The 22458-nt window shown below is 34.1% G+C and overlaps 1 protein-coding gene across 1 annotated transcript in view; it reads right to left on the minus strand.

Annotated features, from left to right (window-relative positions):
- Positions 1–1317: 1317 nt before the first annotated feature.
- Positions 1318–22458, minus strand: part of Gcat (Glycine C-acetyltransferase) — a 121450-nt gene continuing 100309 nt past the window's right edge. Inside the window, exons 8-9 of the mRNA XM_089107981.1 lie at positions 12592–12769; positions 1318–1556 (exon numbers count right to left, since the gene is read on the minus strand). Of these exons, the coding sequence (XP_088964107.1) occupies positions 1399–1556; positions 12592–12769 (336 nt within the window). The 3' untranslated portion in view covers positions 1318–1398. The remainder of the gene's footprint in view (positions 1557–12591; positions 12770–22458) is intronic.

Raw genomic sequence — 22458 nt, forward strand, 5'->3', positions numbered from 1 at the left:
TATATATATATATATATATATATATATATATATATGTGTGTATATATATATATATATATATATATATATATATATATATATATATATATATATATATATATATATATATATATATATATTAAAAAAATCGTCCTGTTTTGCATCCTTTTTAATATTAAAAAAAAACTTTGGGGGTTCTTAAAAGTCCTCTTTGACATAATGGAGCTTATTAACCATTTTTATTTAACTTTTGAGATATTATTTTCTATATATTTAATTCCAGCCTGAAAAAGAAAAATCTACGAATATATCCTCTAACACAAAAATACCAATAAGAATAACATAAATATATTTGAGTAGTTTCTACAGGAATTCATCACTTACATTTACATTTTGTCGATCTTAGCAAAAGTCGTCCGCAAAAACGTCCGCAAATGCAGGAAAACAGTTTTTTTACGCTTCTAATTAATTCCACTTTAAAAATTAGCACTTGAGAGCGAATATGTACACAATTTCTCACCCAGTGGCAGAAACACTCGCTGTTCGAGTAAGCTAAGCCAGTGAGCAGTTAGGAGCCAGAAGCGATCCGAATTTTGAATTTGAAGCCAGAGATATTTGAACAATAGTATCCTCATGAAAGGCAGGACATAACTCATCCGAAGAATTATTTACACTCTACCTTCTGTTTCCCCTCACTTCTTGTAAATTTTCAATTATTGCTGCCTTATTCTTGCTTGTTTCGACATAAGCCACTTGCATATTTCCCATGTAAGCAGCTCACTCAGGAACAAGATAACAACCAAACGAGTATCGCCGATGAGGTTTTGGCTAATGACGGTACCGCGAACTACATAGCTTTCCTTCCGACTTTATCTCATGTCAAGCTAACTCACAGATGTTACTATCTCTTCTTTTTGCAGTTAAGAGGGAAGGGGGCTCTGGTCTCAGCTATATTTTTGACATTGTAGCAACTCTCTCTCTATCCTGAAAGTTCGTTATGGGCATAACTATTCACCTTCTTGTAGTTTCAATTTCATTCACTCATAGACTATCCTGTGCTAGAATATTTGTTGGTACATATATAATCTATATTTCTTATCGTCTTATGAAACTCCTTTCAGGGACATTAATTCACAGCATATAAGCAGGGGGAGGTATTTTCAAAAATTTGGGAGGAGGAGATTTTCAATTTTTTCAATGAAAAGGCATAAGTATTTTCAAATTTAGAAGGAGGACTGAACACAATTATCTAGGGGGACAGTTGAAGCTTTTCTTTAAAAAAATGTCTTAACAGGAATATTTCACTAACAATTACGGTCGCTGCATCTGAAATTCATATCAACTGAATCTTTATATTTGGCTCTAAAACAATACAAAATTTTAGAACAAGCTATTTATCTTACTGAAGTGTTTTGACTATTATCTTATAACTCCCATTTCTCGACCAACTGAAATGAATGCGTCAACTGTTCTGTCAATATCAGATGGCGTGTGGGCAGCTGATATCTGGACTCTGATTCTTGCTTTGCCTTTTGGAACAACGGGATAGCTAAATCCAATGACATAAATTCCTTTATCTAAAAATAAGAAAAACAATAATAATGCATAGTTTTGAATTGTCTTCTATATAATATTTTAATGAAAACCTCATTTGATGTAAAAGACACTCACTTGCATACAAATTCACTGTTTTATTACGTAGATACTCGCAACAGACCCTCTGGGATAACAGGTGTAAAAAGCCACCTTCCCTTAATACAGAATTTGGAGTCAATTAAACTCCTCCCCCCACCAAAAAAAAAATCCTGAAAATTTCAACCCAGTCCCTTAGCTGTTATAAAAAAAAGGATAAGTTCACCAAAACAACGTAAAAAATTCTTCATCATTTTACTGAGCCTGTTGACTGTATAATGAAAAATACTTGCTTGGACTCATGATTTAAGTAATTTTTCTTGTAATAAAGTACTCGACCACGTATTTGTTGACTACAAAAAACATTATCGGTAAAATTTCTATGTAAAAAAAGAAGTAAAAAAAACCTTTTACAATATAAAAAGTGAAACTGATTGTATTCTATTAAATATTTTTGTTTTCATGATAGTACTCGCTAAAATTTGACTTTTTGTTCTAATTATTTAAGAATGACTCATGAAACACAAGTGCCGTTTAATTATAATTAACTAAAAAAACATTTTCCGCAAAATAAGTTTTTCAAAATAAGTAAAGAACTCCATTAAAAAAAAAAAAAAAAAAAAAAAAAAAAAAAAAAAAAAAAAAAAAAGAATCGAATAATCTACCAAGCATACAACTGCCACAAATCAGTATCAATAAATAAATGAAACCCAAAACAAACAGAAATTAAATTCAAACAGTTCGTGGGAACGAACTGTAAGCAAGGAGCGACCCGGCTCAAAGGTAACCGAAACTCTAAAAAACGGAATTTTGGTACCAATAGATACATCAAAAGAATCATATTTTAATTTTGATTTCAAATATATAAGTTTCATCAAGTTTAGTCTTACTCATCAAAAGTTACGCACCTGAGAAAATTTGGTTGATTTTAAAAAAAAGGGGGAAAGACCCCCTTAGAGTTATAGAACCTTAATGAAAATCACACCATCATGTTCAGCGTATCAGAGAACCCTACTGTAGAGGTTTCAAGCTCCTATCTACAAAAATGTGGAATTTTCCATTTTTTGCCAGAAGAAAGATCATGGATGCGTGTTTTTTTTTTTTTTTTTTTTTTTTTTCCCCAGGGGTAATCTATTGACCCAGTGGTCCTAGAATATCGTAGGAGGTCTCATTGGAACGGAAATTAAAAGTTCTAGTGCCCTTTTTAAGTGACCAAAAGAAATGGAGGGCAACTAGGCCCCCTCCCAGGCTCATTTTTTTTCTCAAAGTCACCCAATTAAAATTTTGAGATATCCATTTTGTTCAGCATAGTCGAAAATATGTCTTTTAGGATGACTTAATCCCCCACAGTTCCCTTGGGAAGGGCTGCAAGTTATGAACTTTGCCCATTGCTTACATATTGTATTGGTTATTGGGAAGTATACAGACATTTTCAGGAAGGATTTTTTCTGGTGGGGGGGATTGAGGAGGAGGTTACCCGAGACAAACTTTCTGTTGAGGATGTTTCTTTGGGGCAAGGGACATTTCTATGAAGGGGGCGCCGGATTTCAAAGCATTATTTAAAAAACGATCAGAAATTAAATTAAAAAAAACAAGTTTTTTCAACTGAAAGTAAGAAGCAACATTAGAACTTAAAACGAACAGAAATTATTACGTATATGAGGGGGCTCTGCCCCAAGTCAATACCTCGCTCTTTACGGTACAGTTTTTTTTTTAGTGCTTTCAAAAGAGCTATCTATTCTATTTAAACGGCCTTTGTGATTCAGGGGCTTGTGAATTAATTTTTTTTTTAGTTTTTAACGTAAAGAGCGTGGTATTGACTAAGGGGAGAACCCCCTCATATACGGAATAACATATACGTAATAAACAAAACAATAAAAATAAACAAGCGATACGGCTCAATAGTAATTGAAACTTTTAAAAACGGAATTTTGATGTCAATAAATGTATCAAAAGAATGGGCTTATAATACTGATTCTAAATATATAAATTGTATTAAGTTTAGTACTACTCATTAAAGGCTACGAGCCTGAGAAAATTTACCTGGTTTTGTAAAGAGGGGGAAAACATCCCCGACAAGTGAAATAATTCTAATAAAAATCACACCGTCAGATTGAGCGTATCGGAAAACCCTATAACATAGGTTTCAAGCTCATATCTGCTAAAATCTGCAACTTGGTATTTTTTGCCAGAAGAAAAATATACGAATATAGAAGTTCGTTACGTAAATTAATTTGTAAATTACGTCAGAACCAAATTTAGAGACAGGCATTTAGCAAAAGAAAAGTCAAATTTTTATCCAAATTTTGTTTAATTATTCAATGACGGTGAGCCAAAATAAAAGTTGCATTAACTAAAAAACGATCAGAAATTAAACAAAAAAACAAGATTTTTTTTAAACTGAAAGTAAGGAGCAACATTAAAGCTCAAAACAAACAGAAATTATTCCGTATAAGAAGGGGCTGCCCCCTCCTCAACGCCTTGCTCTTTACGCTAAAGTTTGACTCTGTCTCACAACTTTATTTTCTAAAACCTTACTTTCAGTTTAAAAACTTGTTTTTTTTATTTAATAAATAACAGAGTCAGACTCAAAACGAACAGAAATTAATGTGTAGTTTTCAAACACCCCTACGCTATCTAAAATTTATAATATAATTTGTACTTTACTGAAAAACATTCAAATGAATTTACTGAAAAAAATGTGCATTATCAGTTTAGTATACATAAGCTGATATTCATTACTTATAATCTTTATTATTACTTATAACTAAGGAAATAACATTTAAAAGAATTTTTTCAATGAAGTAAAAATTATATTATGGCTTTTAGAAAACATAGGGGTTTAGAACCCTACATATATTAATTTCGGTTTGTTTTGAGTCTGACTCTGTTACTTATTTTAATTTCCGTTTGTTTTGGGTTTCATTTATTTATTGATACTGATTTATGGTAGTTGTATGCTTGGTCGATTGTTTGATTCTATTTTGTTTATTTTTGGTTTAATGAATTCTTTTCTTTTTTTTGAAAAACTTATTTTATAGAAAAAGTTTTTTTTAGTTAATTTCAGCTCGTTTTATATTCATATAGTCTTTTTCAGGGAAAAAGACTGAGCCTCTTCCAAAGTTAAACAACCATCCTTTCCATAAGAACGTTAAATACCCCCTGGGCATAACTTACAACCCTTGCCCCTAATCTCTGGGGTTTGTTTAAACCCCAAAAGCCGTGTTATAAGATATTTCGACTATTTCGAATAGAATGGCTATTTCAAAGTTTCTATTAGATGCATTTCGGGACAATATGACGTGAGTATGTTTAGCTGCCCTCCGTTCATTTTGACTCTGAACAAGAGTACTAGAGCGTCTGAATACCAACGCAATGACCCCCCCCCCCCGAAGCTTATATGACCATGCTTTCTACAAAAACCTTATATGCCCCCAGGGCATAACTTACAACCCTTGCTCTGAGGGCTGGAGGGATTTGTTTTCCTCATAGACAGAATTTTCAGACCTTTCAAATTCGTTGAACAAAATGGTTATCTCAAAATTTTTATTAGAGGTGTTTGGTGAAATAACTGGCGTAGGGGGAGGGGTATTTGCCCTCTGATCACTGTCGACTACTACAAAGGCCACTATTTCTATCAGTTTCCAATAAAACTAGCCCTTTTTGAAGCTTCTACGACAAAACTTTCTATAAGAACCTTATACGACCTAAGGGCACAACTTATGACCCTCGTCTTGAAGGCTATGAGGAAGGGTTTTCATCCTCAAGGACATAACTTCTAGACCTTTCAACTACGTTGAAAGAAATGGCCATATAAAAATGTTGATCGGAAATTTTTGGGAAATGATGGGCGTGGCGGGGGGGGTGATTCTTCGTCCGATAACTTTCGAATGTTAAAAAGGGCAATAACCCTCTTAATTTCCATGTGAATGAGCCCTTTTTGAAGTTTTTACGACAACGCTTTCTTTAAAAACCTTATATGCCCCAAGGCATAACTTACAACTTTATCCCTGAGGGCTGTGGGGGGGGGGTTCATAATCAAAGACATAATATCCAGACCCCTCAACTACGTTCAACAAAATGGCTATATCAAAATGTTGATCAGAAGTGTTTGGGGAAATGACGGGTGTGGGGGGGGACATTAGCCCTCTGATCGCTTTTGACTAATAATAGGGGCACTAGCCTTCTCAATTCCCAATTAAATGAGCCGTTTTTGAAGTTTTTACGACAACACTTTCTATAAAAACCTTATATGGCCCCAAGGCATAGCTGACAACCTTTGCCCGGGGGGCTGTGGGGGGTTTGTCATCCAAATTAAATATAATTTCCGGACCTCTCAACTACATTGAACAAAATGGCTGTTTCAAAATTTTGATTCAATGTGTTCGGGGAAGTGGTGGGTGTGAGAGGGGGTTAGTTGCCCGCCAATCACTTTCGACTATTTAAAAGGGCACTAGCCCTTTCAATTTCCAATCGAATGAGCCTTTTTTGAAGTTTCTACGACAACGCTTTCTATAAAAACCTTACATTCCCCAAGGGCATAATTCAGAACCCTTTCCTTGAGGGCTGTTGGGGGGGGGTTGTCATCCTCAAAGACCTAATTTCCAGAGCTTTTGACTACGTTGAAAAAAACGGCTATCTCAAAATTTTGATTGTAAGTGTTTGGGGAAATGGTCGGCGTGAGAGAGGGGTAGTTGCCCTCCAATCCCTTTCTATTTTGAAAAAGGACACTAGCCTTTTTAATTTGCAATCGAATGAGCCCTTTTAAGTTTCTACGACAACCCTTTCTATAAAAACCTTATATACCCCCAGGGCATAATTTACGACCCTTACCATGAGGGCTGTCAGGGGGAAGGTTGTCATTCTCAAAGACCTAATTTTCAGAACTTTCAACTACGTAGAACAAAATGGCTATCTCAAAATTTTGATTGGATGAGTTTGGGGAAATAGTGGGCGTGAGAGGGGGGGTAGTTTTCCTCCAATCACACTAAAAAAGGCACTAGCCCTTTCAATTTCCAATTGAATGGGCTCTTTTTGAAGTTTCTACGACAACGCTATCTATGAAATCCTTATATGCCCCAAGGGCATAACTTACAACCCTTGCCCTGAGGGGCGTGGAGGGTTGTCATCTTCAAAGACATAATTTACAGATTTTTCAACTACGTTGAACAAAATGGCTATCTCAAAATTTTGATTGGATGTGTTTGGGGAAATGGTTGGCATGAGAGGAGGGTTAGCTGCCCTTCAATCATTTTTGACTATTAAAAAGGGCACTGGCTCTTTCAATTTCCAATCGATTGAGTCCTTTTTGAAGTTTCTACGACATCACTTTCTATAAAAAAAACCTTATTTGCCCCCAGGACATAACTTACAACCCTTGCCTTGAGGGTTGGAGGGGGTGGGTGTTTTCATCTTCAAAGACCTAATTTCCAGAACTATAAACTGCGTTGAACAAAATGGCTATCTCAAAATTTTGATTGGATGTGGTTGGGGAAATGATGGGTGTAAGAGGGAGATTAATTGCCCTCCAATCACTTTTTACTATTAAAAAGGGCACTAGCCCCTTCAATTTCCAATCGAATGAGACCTTTTTGAACTTTCTACAAAAACATTTTCTATAAAAACCTTATATGTCCCAAGGGCATAACTTACAAACTTTGCCCTGAAGGCTGTGGGGGGCGGGGGTTGTCATCCTCAAAGAGATAATTTCCAGAACTTTCAACTACGTTGAAAAAAAATGGCTATCTGAAAATTTTGATTGGATGTGTTTGGGAAATGGTGGGCGTGAGAGGGGTTTTAGTTGCTCTCCAATCACTTTCTACTATTTAAAAAGGCACTAGCCCTTTCAATTTCCAATCGGATTAGCCCTTTTTGAAGTTTCTACGACAACCGTTTCTATAAAAATCTTGTATGCCCCCCCAGGGCATAATTTACAACCCCTAACCTGAGGGCTGTGGGGGAGGGGGGTGTCATCCTAAAAGACCTAATTTCCAGAATTTTCAACTACTTTGAACAAAAGGGCTATCTCAACATTTTGGTTGGATGTGTTTGGGGAAATGGTGGCGGTGAGAGGGGGGTTAGTTGCCGTCCAATCACTTTCGACGGTTAAAATGGGTACTAGCCCTTTCAATTTCCAATTGATTGAGCCCTTTTTGAAGTTTCTACGACAACGCTATCTGTAAAAACCTTATATGCCCTCAGGGCATAACTTACAACCTTTGCCCTGATGGGTTTGGTTGGAGGGGTTTTTCATTCAAAAAGACATATTTTGGTTTGTCATTCAAAAAGACATATCAACCACGTTGAACAAAATAGCTATCTTAAAATTTTGATTGGATGTGTTTGGGGAAATGGTTGGCGTGGAAGGGGTGTTAGTTGCCTTCCAATCACTTTCAGATATCAAAAAGGGCACAAGCCCTTTCAATTTTCTGTCGAATGAGCCCTTTTCGAAGTTTCTACGACAACTCCTTCGATACGAAGTGCCCGGTTCTAAAAGAAAGAAAGAAAGAAAGAATCCAAAAAATAAATAATACATTGTGAGAAGTTCTAAAAAAATTTAGCGTATAGAGCGAGGTATTGAGGAGGGGATAACCTCCTTCATATGCATAATATTTCCTGTTCGTTTTAAGTTTCAATGTTGCTCCTTACTTTCAGTTGAAAAAACTTTGTTTTTTATTTGATTACTGATCGTTTTTTTTATAATACCAATCCGGCTTTCCCTCCATGGAAAATTCCATTCCCCCACGAGAAAATCGTCCACGCAAAGATCCTCTAGCGTAGCCCCCTCCAGAAAAATCTACCCCCTCCAAAAATGTCTGTATACACCCCAATAACTAGTACTATATGTAAACAATGGGAAAAGTTCGTAGCTTACAGCCCTTCCCCCGGACATAGTGGGGGATCAAGTCATCCTCAAAGATATTGTATTTTGATATTTTGACTATGCTGAACAAAATAGTTATCTCAAATCTTGAACGGGTGACTTCGGGGAAAAAAGGGGATGGGAGGGAGGCTAGCTGCCCTCCAATATTTTTGTTCACTTAAAAAGGGCACTAGAACTTTTGATTTCTGATCAAATGAACCCTCTTCCGATCTTCTTAGACAACTGGTTTGATACGATCACCCTGGGGAGAAAAAACAAACAAACAAACAAACAAATAAACACGTCTCTGTGATGTTTCTTCTGGCAAAAATGTAAAATTCCATATTTTCGTATATAGGAAGTTGAAACCTCTACAGTAGGGTTCTCTGATATGCCACATCTGATGGTGTGATTTTCATTAGGATCCCTTGATGTTTTGGTGGTGTTTCCTTCCTTTTTCCAAAATTGGGCAAGTTTCCTCAGGCTCGTAACTTTTGATAGGTAACATTAAACTTTATGAATTTTATATATTTTAAATTAGCATTAAAATTCGATTCTTTTGATATATCTATTGTTATCAAGACTCTGTTTCTTAAAGTTTCGGTTAATATTGAGCCGCATCGCTCCTTACTTACAGTTCGTTACCACGAACTGTTTAATAGATAATTTTTTTTTACCTCTTGAAATAATTTAGGGAATTATTTCACCCGTCAGATATTCTCAAAAAATTAAGATTATTCAAAAATCATTTAAAATTCCTAACAAAACAAAAGTATTAGGTGAAATGAAAATTTTCATTGAAGTAACATTGACTATGAAACTTTTTTTTTAACGCCATTGTTTTGCCAAGTAAAGCAGAAAAGTAAAAGCTAAAAATTTTTAACTTTTGTCTTTAAACTTAAAGTTTTAGTCTATTATTTTGCTATTTGTGCAGCTCACTTAGAATACTATTTTTTAATTGACCTTTATAATTTGGTTGGTTTTAAGACTAAAAAAGAAAAAAAAATATTGAAATAACAGTGACTATAAAAATAATTCTATAAAAATTCTATACAAAAAGACTATAAAACTGGCTATAAAACTAATCAGAATAGTAACTAATAGTTAATTTCTTTTGCAACATTTTTAAATCTTAAGTTCGAGTTTTAATGTTAAAAAAGGAATAAATATTGTTGAAATAAAATTTAAATATCAATGAAATAACAACGACTATAAAACTAATTTTATTATGGACGTCGTTTTGCTAAACAAAGCAGAAAAGTAAATAATAGTTAATTTCTTTAACTATTTTACCTTAAATTTATAGTCTAATATTTTGTATATTCTACAACTCACTCAGAATACTATTCTTTTATATACTTTTGTCATTATGTTGGTTTGAACTTTAACCAACTTTCTTGCTTACTTATATTATTGTAACTTAGTTGATTTTAACGTTAAAAAAGAAATAAAAGCTTTACTAAAGCTTAGAGAAGAAAAAAAAAACAAAAGTTAACTAAAACCAATTTTCTTGCTCTTTTATTTTTTGAACCGCGGTCGTTGCTATATTTTGATTGAGTTGCGTAGCATTTTGTGAATTCGAACGCACTAGATGAGCGTGCTCAGATCCTTAAACGAGCAATTAAATAGTGAGATAAACAAGGTAAATGATTTTAAAGTAAGAAAACAATATTTCACCAGACTTATATACATGCATTAACCTTGAACGCTCTGGCCTGTCTATGCCTTTAACAGAACTGTGGTGAGAATTAAAGTTGACGTCACTGGATTTAAGGGTCCAAGTCAAAAGTTGTTCAAGGTGTTTCTTTATGCTTCCAATCTAGCCTACTCTAGTGAACAAATCATCTTTTAAAAATGTTAATGTGTTTTACCATTAAAAAACAACAAGTATAGAGTAATACTTGTATATATGATGCAATAACAACGTTATAATAGATAGCAGCTGAAGGTCATTCTTTTTGAAGCCATGAAAGTTATCTTGTACCTTATTACTTTTCAGTTTTATAAATAAGAGTAAATCTCAAAGGCTTAAGCAAAACTTTATTCTAAAAATTTATAAAAAAAATTTGGTTATTAGAAAAAAAATAATAATAAAAATTAGAAAGTAGAATCCTTTTCTTTCTTCAGTTCTTCAGTGAATTCCAGAAGATATGAGTTCTCAATTAGATGTTAAATACGGTTAATGTGATCAACGAAATCCAAACTAAGTTATTCTTACATAATCAGTAGAATTTGGAAAATAAAATATCAAATATTGTTTCATATTTTATAAATTTAAAATATATAAAATCATTAATATATGATAGAGCTAAAGAATATTCTATAATTATTTTTTTATTGCTTTGTTTGTTAGCCCAGTATTTTTATCTTCTTCTCCAGTCTTTCGATTTTTTTTTTTTTTGTTCTTTTTTTTATTCATTTACTATCGGGGGCGTATCATTTAGTTGCAATGCAGTAATATATTGAATTAACTAAATAAACAATCTAATTTATTCATTCATCACAATCATTCTCCTTCTCAAGGGTAGATCTAGGGCAAAATCTTGAGCGGTCCAATGAGACAAGGGTGCCAGTAATTGACCAAATTGACAAAATTTATGCCGAAAAAAGAAAAAAACGCACGGAATCAGGGTGCCAGAGAAATCTTGGGGGGAGGGGATGGAGGGGTCTCCCCTGGGTCCACCAGGTGTGTCCCCACTATTTTAAGATTTGTTCAGTCCCGTAACTTTTGATGGACAGTTTTAAGCTTGTGAATTTTAAATATTTAAAAAAGAAATTAATAGAAAAAAATGAAAAAATTGAAATATTTGCAGAGAACAGCATATGCCCCCCTCTCAGACCCCAGTTAATTATTTATCAATTTATTTATCAAATTAATCTGTTTGTCAAAAACTCATTCATGGATTATTTTACTAATTTATTTTTATGATTTATTCAGCATTGTTAAATAACAGGTGAATTTTATTATCTGTGTTAATTTGATGGATTTATCAAACTGATACATTTATTCAATAAACTCATTCATGTTGAAATAAATCTATTTTATAATTACCAAAAAAGCTATCTAAGTTCGGCGCTAAGGAAACAGGTTTGAACTTTGTTTACATCTGAGATAAAAAAATGAAAATTTGATGGACATTTTTTCTACATTAAAAATGTTAATCAGGTTTATAACTTTTAACTAGGTGCTTATTTTAGTGAAAATAATTTGATTTTTAGAATTCAGTGTAGCTACGGGAAATTGCATGCAGATGGGATTAACCAAAACGGAAATGGTTAGTCTAAATCAAACAAAAATAGTACAGTTAACGCATTCAAAATAAAAACTTATGATTTCCCTTCTATTCTTCAAGAGCTTGTTTTTGAACATGTAGAGAGTAATTTTTTTCCTTAATGAAAATACCAAGGACAGTGAAAATTAAGTCTGAATGTTTGAATTTGGTTAAATGGAAACTTCGACAACCTTTAAAATTAGAAAAAATGGAAAAATAATAAAATTAGAATTAGAAAAAATAGAATTTAAAATTTGATAATTAGAAAGTTTCTTTTAAAACTAGTAAGTAACTTTTAAACTTGAAAATAACTTTTTAAAATCAGAAAAATTAGAAAGAATATCTTTTAAAAAACTCGGAAAAACAGGGAGTTATTTCTTTAATGAAAAGAACCTTTACGCACAATCATAAATTTTAGGTAGTAGCGGGTGTCAAATTAGAAAAAAAGATCCTGAGTGAAAAATTATCAGAAAATAATCTGAAAACTAAAAAAGAAGAAACTAAAAAATGAACTAAAAAAGGATATCCAGATATGTTACGTTACATATATGGGGTTTGCAAAACAAATTATTTGAAACATTTCTGTCAGGTGATTGGGAATTACTTGTTCGTTTCTTGCGTCAGGGACCTTACATGGTCCGTTCAAAAAAGGCTTTTTTACAAGTAAAGAAATAGAAAACCTTTTTTGCGCTAATGGAAATAATAATGAATGAATAGTAAATCAAGTAAAAATATATAATTTTCGAGGCGACAATTATTTCATGAACTGCGCTTGAAACTAACCAGCATTCAACGATTGAAAACTTGAAAACTGGACGTGCAATAACAGCTGACTTGGGTACATACCTAGAAGCTTGTCTGCCATATGTGATGCCAGTTTAGCGTCTCCAAGGAGGACTGGACAAATAGGATGGTTTTCGCCAAGGACTGTAAACCCAGCTTCTACCATTCTCTCTCTAAAGTGCATAGTGTTGCTGTGGACCAATTCTTGGTAAGTTGATGCGCTTCCAAGTATGTCTAGCACCTTGAAACATTATTTTTTATAATCTGCATTATTTTAATTTCTGGAATTTCCTTCCGAAAATCAGGTTTGTTTCTTATAGAACATGGGAGGCTTTTACGTGTCACCCAAATGAAAACATACTTCATTAAAATTATTATCATAACTTAAAATAATTGATAAACACTTGTTATGACAACAAATTAAATAAACAAAATTAAAATTAATAAAAAAGAAAAAATTGATATAACAAAATAGAAAACACAAGACCAGGAGTTAAAAATAAATTACGCTTCTTTTATTATTATACAAATTTTAATATAAACTATATAACATATGTTTTCATTTTAATATAATTTATATAACTAGTTCATTGTCATTATTACCATAATTTAAAAAAATGGATAAACACTGATATGAAAAACAAAAGAAACAAAAAAAAAGTGAAATTAAAATTAATGAAAAAAAGAAAAATAAAAAAAATAGAAAAAAAGAAATAAATTACACTTTGTTAATTACTATAGAAATTTTAATAGAAATTATGTAACTTATATTTTCATTTTAATACAATTTATATAACTACTTCATCATCACTATTACCATAATATAAAATGAGGGATAAACGCTTGTTATGGTAGCATATATGTAAAAAAAAATGTAAGTTAAAATTGATAAAAAATACAAAATATAAAACACGAAACCAGGAGTTAGAACTAAATTAGATTTCTTTAATTATTATACAAATTTTAATACGAATTATGTAATTCATAATTGAATTTTATTATAATTTATATAACTACGTAATTATCATTATTTCCACAATTTAAAGTAGTCTAAGGTATAAACGTTTGTTACGGAAACAAATGAAATAAACAAAATCTGAAACTAAAATTAATAAAAAAAATAATATATTAAGATACGAGAATAGATACCACAAGACAAGGAGTTAGAAATAAATTACACTTCCTTAATTATTATATAAAAATTAATATAAATTATATAATTTATATATTTTCAATTTATAATCTATATTTTAATTTTATTTTATTTATATATATATATATATATATATATATATATATATATATATATATATATATATATATATATATATATATATATATATATATATATATATATATATATATATATATATATATATATATATATATATATATATATATATATATATATATATATATATATATATATATATATATATATATATATATATATATATATATATATATATATATATATATATATATATATATATATATATATATATATATATATATATATATATATATATATATATATATATATATATATATATATATATATATATATATATATATATATATATATATATATATATATATATATGCCCTTAGCAACCTACGGAAATCGAGTCTAACCGTCTGGTCTAGAATCTCACCTGGTAGTCTTTTCTATGTTAACGGAAGCTGGTGTCTGAGCGAGAAGCCAGACCGAGTCGATGGTTTCCTTGGTCGTTGAATCATACCTGTGTTACGAGTACCATATTGATGACGTTCAGAAATGTAACAAAATATATTATGCAGGCAACCCGGTGCTACATTATTCAAAATATCGAACATTAACTGTGCTCTATAGAACTCATATAGACCAAAAATCGGTAGTATATGTAAACTCTTATACAGATCCCTTACCGAAGAACAAGAATCATTACTAGAAAGAATCCTGATAGCCCCATTCTGGAGAACTCGTAACTGCCTAAGATGAGCAATGAATGTGGACGACCACATTGAACAACAGTAAAGTAAATAGGGGTACACCAACGAAAAATAAATAAGACGCAGTATTCTAACAGGAAATCAAGGCCGTATCCAGGGGGGGGTACCCTGTTTGAACCCCCCCCCCCCTAAATATTTGACCGAGTCGAAAATAAGTCGAAAATTAGTAAAATCTAGGTAGAAATCAGTAAAATTAGTCGAAAGCTGAGTAAAAAATTAGTAAACCCCCCCTCCCCCCGAAAAAAATCCTGGATCCGCCCTTGCAGGAAATAAATGCTTTAGTTTACGCATCATTCCAACATTACGGGCCACTTTAGAAGATTAATTAAAAAAACTTTCCGAAAAATAAGTTTTTCAAAGAAAATTAAAGGCCATTTGAAACTCATGTTTAGCAGATACAAATACCTTTTAAAATTCAAACTCAAAACGACCAGAAATTACTATTAAAGAATAAATGAAACCCAGAACGAACAGAAATTAAATAAACAATCATAGCAAAAACGTACAACAAGTAATAATATAAATGAATAAATAGATTTAAAGCGAGTAATGCTTAAATTAAATATGAAAATCAAGCTTAAAACGATTTTTTTTTTCTATTTAAGTATAAATGAAACTTAAAACGGACAGAAATTAAATAAACAATCAATGCAAACAAACATACAATAGATATTAATGTAAATTAATAAATAAATCTTAAAACGAGTGAATCTTAAATTGAATATGCAAATCAAGCTTGAAACAAACAAAAATCCCCACAAACAAGAGTTTTGGTATGACTCTTTCTCTCACTGTAAAAGTCTAAAACCTGCTGAGTCATTGGTGCTTTACTGAACACCATTTTTATGACAAATATTTTCTTTGGTACTTAATATTGAAAATAAACATTAAAATTATAGTAACATTTTGAACTGATGAGCTTACAGCAATTGGTATAATTATACATCAAATGTTCAGTTTAATTTATTAGCTCTTATTAAAGATGTTAAAGACGAATATAGTTTCACTACAAACACGTGTTTGGATACTGCCTCCTTTCCTAACTGTAAATAAAAACCAAAAGCCTACTGCGTCATTGGCTTAACTGAAAACGGATTATATTACAAATATTTTCTTTTCCAGTTCTTACAGCATTGAAAACAAAAATACAATTACAGTGAAATAAATTCTTGAACTGAAGGATCTTTCAGCAATTAATATCATTATAATATTAAATATTGAATTTGATGTTGTTTATACTTCCCAAGAGTGTTCAAGACGCATATAGTTTTCAGTAAATTTCCAGTGACGCAGTAGGTTTTAGACTTTTACAGTGAGAGAAGGAGGTCACACCCAAACTCTTGTTTGTAGTGATTTTGTTCGTTTCAAGCTTGATTTGCATATTCAATTTAAGTTTCACTCGTTTTAAGATTTATTTATTCTTAACAAAAATTAATTTTTGTTTGTTTTTGATTGAAAAAAGTTTCTAGTTTGTAAAAACTCCTTATTTTAACATCAAACTTAAAAAAAATCAGACGTTTATCGCATTGCCGAAACAGATATCAAAGTTAAAATCTCAAAGTGAAAAAATGGGTGTGAGTATATCTTGGAGTATCTATTGTCTGACTTTTGAACTGTTTTTAACAAAAATGCTATCTCAAAATTTTTATGGGATGGGGTTGGGGAAAAAGGGCGGGGGGGGGGACTAATTAAGCTTCGGTCTCTAATGATTTTCTAAAAGTGAATTAGAACTTTCTATTTTCAATCAAATGAGCCCTCTCTGAAGTTTATACGAGTATCTCTTCTATAAGAACCATATATATCCCCAGAGTATAACTTACAACTCCTGTCCCTGAGCCCTGGGGGGCTCTCTCAAAGCTCTTATTGGATTGTTTTGAGGAAAATAGGGTGTGGAGAGGGGGGCTAGTTGCCCTCCGATCTCTTTTGACTCTTAAAAGTGAATGATAACTTTCAATTTCAAATCATATAATCCCTCCGAAATTTATACGACCATACCTTCCATAAGAACCATATACGCCCCCAGACCAATACTTAAAACGCCTGCCCCGGGCCAGGGGGGGGGGGTGTCGACAGAGGAGTTTTTCTTATCTGGCCTTTGAACTATTTTTAATGAAATGGCCATACGTAAAGGAGTTTTTGTTATATGATCTTTGAACTATTTTTAACAAAACGGCTACCTCAATTTTTTTAACAGATGTATTTGGGGGAAAAGGGATTGGTGGGGCTAGTTGCCCTCCGATCACTTTTGACTCTTAAAAATCACTAGAACTCTCGATTTTCAATCGAATGAGCCCCCTTTGAAGTTTATACGACGACCCCTTCTATATAAAGTGCCTCAGGTGAAAAAAAATAAACGGCATGCGGGGGGAGGCTAGCTGCCCTCCTATCACTTTTGACTCTTAACAAGTGAATTACAACTTTCAATTTCCAATCAAATGAACCCTCTAGGAAGTTTATACGAGCATCCCTTCCATAAAAACCATATATGCCCCCAGGGCATAACTTACAACGCCTACCCCCGGACCCTGGGGGGCTGTGTCGACACCGGAGTTTCTTTTTTATCAGAACTTTGAACTATTTTTAACAAAATGTCATTTTCAAATTTTATCTGATGCATTTAGGGCGTGGAGGTGAGGGAGGGGGCTAGTTTCCCTCTGATCTATTTTGACTCTTAAAAAGTGAACAAGAACTTTCAACTTCCAATCAAATATTTCCTCTCCGGAGTTTGTACGAGTATCCCTTCCTTAAGAACTACATATGTCCCTAGATCATTACTCAAACGGCCTGCCTCTGGGCCCTGGCGGTTTCCGTCGACACAAGAATTTTTCTTATCTGACCTTTGAACTATTTATAGTGAAATGGCTATTATAAAAATTTCGTCGGATGGGCTTGGGGGAAAAAGGGTGTGTGGGGGGGGGGCTAGTTGCCCTCAAATATTTTTTGACTCTTAAAAATTGAACTAGAACTTTCAATTTCCAATCAAATGAGCCCCCTCTGAAGGTTATACGAGCACCCCTTTCATAAGAACCTTATACACCCCCAGGACAACACTCAAAACGCCTATCCCCCGGGCCCAGGGGGGAAATTTTTTTATCTAATTTTTGAACAATTTCCAAAAAACTGGCTATCTCAAAATTTTTAGCGGATGGGTTTGGGGAAAAAGAGCGTGGGGAGGCTATTTGCCCTTAACTCTCTTGACTCTTAAAAAGTGAACTAGAAATTTCAACTGCCAATCAAATGAGCCCTAAATGAAGTTTATACGAGCATCCCTTTCATAAGAACCATACATGCCCTTAGGAAATAACTTAGAACGCCTTCCCCTGGGCCCTGAGGGGTTGTATTGACACCGGATTTTTTCTTATCCGACCTTTGAACTATTTTTAACAAAATTGGCAACTCAAAATTTTCATCAGATGGGTTTGGAAAAAGAAGGCGTGGGGGAGGGGACTAGCTGCCCTCGGATCTCTTTTGACTATTAAAAAGTGAGCTCGAACATTCAATTTCCAATCAAATAAGCCCTCTCTGAAGTTAATACGAGCATCCCTTTCATACGAACCATATATGCCCCAAGGCATAACTTACAACGCCTGCCCCTGGGCCCTGGATAATTGTGACGACACCTGAGTTTTTTATCTGACTTTTGAGCAATTTTTAACTTAATGGCTATCTCAAAATTTTTATTGGATGCATTTGGAGAAAAAGCGGCGTGGGGAGGGGGGGGTTAGTTGCCCTCCAATCTCTTTTGATTCTGAACTAGAACTTTCAATTTCAATCAAATGAACCATCTCTGATCTTTTTACGAGCATCCCTTCAATAAGAACCATATATTCCCCCAGGACATAAATTACAACGCCTACCATCGGGCCCTGGGGGGCTGTTTCGATGCCTGAATTTTCGTTATATGCTCGTTTAACTATTAAGAAAAAGCTATCTCCAAGTTCTTGTCAGATAGGTTTGAGGAAAAAATGGCATGAAGGGGGGGGCTAGGTGCCCTTCAATCTCTTTTGACTCTCAAAAAGTGAACTAGAACTTTCTATTTCCAATCAAATGAGCCCCCTTTGAGGTTAAAACGAGTATCCCTTCAATAAGGCCCATATATGTTCTAAGGGATGGAATCTGGAAGGCCATGATAGAGGATGGAGCAACAGGAAAGATAGTCAGACTTATCCAAGCATACTAACAGCATACATGAGCCCAAATTCAGATCGGTGGAGAACTCTCCTTGATGTTCCAAATTGATTTTGGTGTCCGACAGGGATGTATATTGTCTCTTGTCTTATTTAATTTCATGATCGACTGGATTATGACCAGAGCAATGACGACTTTTTCAGGCGTTGAATTAAGTCTCAATTTTGTGATCACCAATCTGGACTACGCCGACGATATTGGCTTGTTAGCTGAATCTCGTTCAGAAGCCTAATCCATGCTATCAAAGACGGCTGAAGAATCTTCTCTGGTCGGTCTGAAAATAAGCTCCCTGAAGACAAAAGTCATGGCGTCCGGTATATCATCTCAAGACCCCCAATTTTACTAGAACAGTCACCCATAGACGAGATACATGAATTTAAGTACCTAGGCTTCCTAGTAGACCCAATAGGAGTATGCATATCAGAAATACCGTCAAGAATTACTTCAGTAATTGGAGTCTTCACCCAGCTAAATTACTCTCTATGGAACCAAAAAAATGTTCGTCTGAAGACAAGAATAAGGATTTACCAGGCCCTTGTTCGGTCTATCTTACTATACGGCTGTGAGACATAGACTGTAAAAGCATCCGACATTCAAGCCCTCAACGTATTTGACCATTCATGTTTAAGAAGAATCATTGGCGCTAAACTCCGTGATCGTGTCAGCAATGTCGAACTCCGCAAAATCTGCTATCAGCGTTCTGATTTGGCCACCATAATTAAACAAAGAAGAATTTTCCCGTAAAATTGACAGCTTGTCTGAGCTAAATAAGCAACATCTCGCAGTACAGGCAACTTCTGCCTGGCCCTCTTCCGCTCAGTCGTCTTGCACCAAGGACCAATCCAATCCTCCTACCTATGCTGTTGTGTTAAAAAATTGCCCGTCCAATCTTTCATCTCCACTATTAAGGAACATTTGGTCAGGAACATTTCCTGACCAGCCACAGCCTTAGTATACTTGACATTAGTGCCACCTTCAAAACTTTTTCGGTTCCAGCTAAACGTAGTGTTTCTAAGGGCAGAGCTTCCGGTGGTATTGCTACTTATGTAACATCGAATCTTAATTCTAGTGTTTTCTTTTCTAGTGATAGTTTTTTAGCTGTTCGAGTAGGTGAGTGCGCAATAATAAATGTGTATTTACCCACAGATTACAAAGATGAAGATTCGGAGAGATATTTCGCATTAGCAGTTAGTAAACTTAGCTCTTGTCTTCGTGATGTCCTTAAACTGAAAATCGTTTGATCGTAGGTGATTTTAATTGTGATTTAAATTGCAGGTTGTCTTCAGCTTCTATCCGTGCTTCTTTACTAATAGGAATATTTGGTGATGATTTTAAAGTTAAACAGAAATCTGCTGAGTTTACTTATATTCATTCTTCCTCTTGCACATCTAACCTTGACCATGTTGTGTCATATAGCTTAGATATACTTGATGCTAATGTAGTTTCCAAAATTGAAGTTTCAGGCCGGCTTTCTGTTGCTTCTAGTTTTAAACAAGAAGCTTCTAAGATTCCAGTCTTACAGACTCATATTGTTCGCTGGCGCAACTGGCATACTTCTCGCGATTGGAATAAAATTGACACATCTCAAATCATCGAAAGTTCCAATAGCATCCTAAACAAGATCCGGGTTCCATTTCATCTTCTGCAAAAGTATTCTAATAAAGACATTAATGAGGTTAGATTAACTCTTTATATCTACTCCGCAGAAATCTGCCATGCACTTCTGTGTGCTGAAAAAAGGGCAGTTCCTCTTAAAAAAATACGTGTTGGTACCCAAGTTCCCGGATGGTCAGGAAACCTAGCGCTGTCTGAAGCTTGTGACCGTGCTAAATTTTGGTACAAATTATGGAGAGATTGCCTATGCCCCCGTCAAGAAATAGTCAATGAACTGAGAAAAGTGTCAAAAAAATTTTTTGCTAAGGAACTTGCCCATCATCAATCTAAAATGCAGACCCTTTACTCTGAGAAGGTCAGGAATTCATATGATCTACTGTGGAAGCTATTACCTCGTACTATCTCCTCCAATTTGCCAGACCCGAATGACATTCCTTTGTCCGAGTGGATATCCCATTTTTCAAATGAATTTTCTGAGCCTGATCCTATTTTAAAGTTACAATTTTGTGACAAGCTCTGCAACTTCATTGATGAATCTCCTGACCTAAATTTTGTGGTTACTTGTGACGCTGTTATAAAAACCATATCACAACTTAAACAGAAAGCGTCTTGTGGGATAGATAAGGTGAGCACTCTACACATCATTAATGGAAGTTATCTATTGGTGCGTCCCCTTAGCCTTCTCATGCAAATGATATTTGTTACAGGTATTGTTTCATCCTCGTTCTGAATTGGTGATTTGACTCCGATTCCCACAATAGGAAAATCTGAGCTGCAATGTTCCTCCTTCCGCCCCAGAACCGTCTCTACTATGCCATGTAAACTTTTTGAGTTCCATTTTATTGATTAGCTAAGACAGAAATTTTACGTTCCCCCATATCAATTCGGTTTTCAGGCTAATATTGGCTGTTATCATGCTCTTACAGCAGTTTTTACTGCCCTCGCCGACGCTGAATCTTCGGGAGAAAGTATGATCCTCACCGGACATGACGTTAAACGTGTGTTCGATTCCTTAATTCATTCGTCCATGCTTCTTCGCATGGCAAGGCAAGGCGTCAACCCATCAGTTGTCCGTGTTCTTAGGGATTTATACAGGACTCTAAGAGCGCGTTTAAAAGTCCCTTCCCGTTTTCCGCTGCAATTGGCTCTTCATCAATCCCAATATAACTGTATTAATTCTCGTGTGAGACCAAACTCATCGAATCCCTCGAATATGCTTGTGAATCCTCTGTACCCCGTCCTCGTTAAGAAAGGGACTAAACAGGTAGCTATCACTTCCCCAACCCTCTTCAATAATAGTGTCCTGGAAGCTCAGGCAAAGTGTCTTCCTTCATGCATTCTTGGGAGAATCGATATGTCTCTTATTTGTTATGTTGATGACATCTTGAATCTCAGCCGTACGATCCGGCGCATTGAGCAGAATTTCAGAATCCTCAAAGATGAATATTCAAAAATCGGTCTGTCTTTTAATCCTGAGAAATCTGAATTTATCCTTTTTCAATTGGCGAAATCCCTCTACTTCTCTCCTAAATATGGACGGTTCTCTCGTTAAACCCGCAGACCATATTACATACCTGGGCCTTCCAATTGGCACATCTATAGGCCACACACGTCGTTTGCTGATTTCTCACGTTGAGCGTAGAATTAGCATTTCTTACGCTGTAATCGTAAAAAGAAAACTACGTTTCAACCGTTACATTCTAGCATCCATGTATAACGCCAGAGCCCTTCTACATCTACTTTACATTGCTTCTTTCTGGAAATTCTTTATATTTGCATATAAAAAACAGCTACGATCCATCTTCTTCAGACTTGTTAAATATCTTCTACATTTGCCCCCTTGAACAAGAAACCGTAAAATTATACATTTGTATAAGCTATCTGACCCTAATATTAGCATTAATAAATCTGTATCCCGTTTTCAAAGTAAGTTTCATCATCCAGGGTCACCAATTTGTTCACAATAGTTTTTTTGTATTAATGTAATGCATGTAATGATTTTTTTTTCTCTCTCTCTATTTTTTTTTTGTCATTTTAGTGATTATTCCGTATATGTGCCTTTTTTTTGACGAGCATCATTGTTCGTATTAATGTAATGAAAAGATTTTTTTTTCATGTATTTGAATTTTCAATGTG

The sequence above is a fragment of the Artemia sp. Qi Xiang Cuo genome, chromosome 2 (assembly GCF_049724085.1).
Source record: "Artemia sp. Qi Xiang Cuo chromosome 2, ASM4972408v1, whole genome shotgun sequence".
Taxonomy (NCBI): domain Eukaryota; kingdom Metazoa; phylum Arthropoda; class Branchiopoda; order Anostraca; family Artemiidae; genus Artemia; species Artemia sp. Qi Xiang Cuo.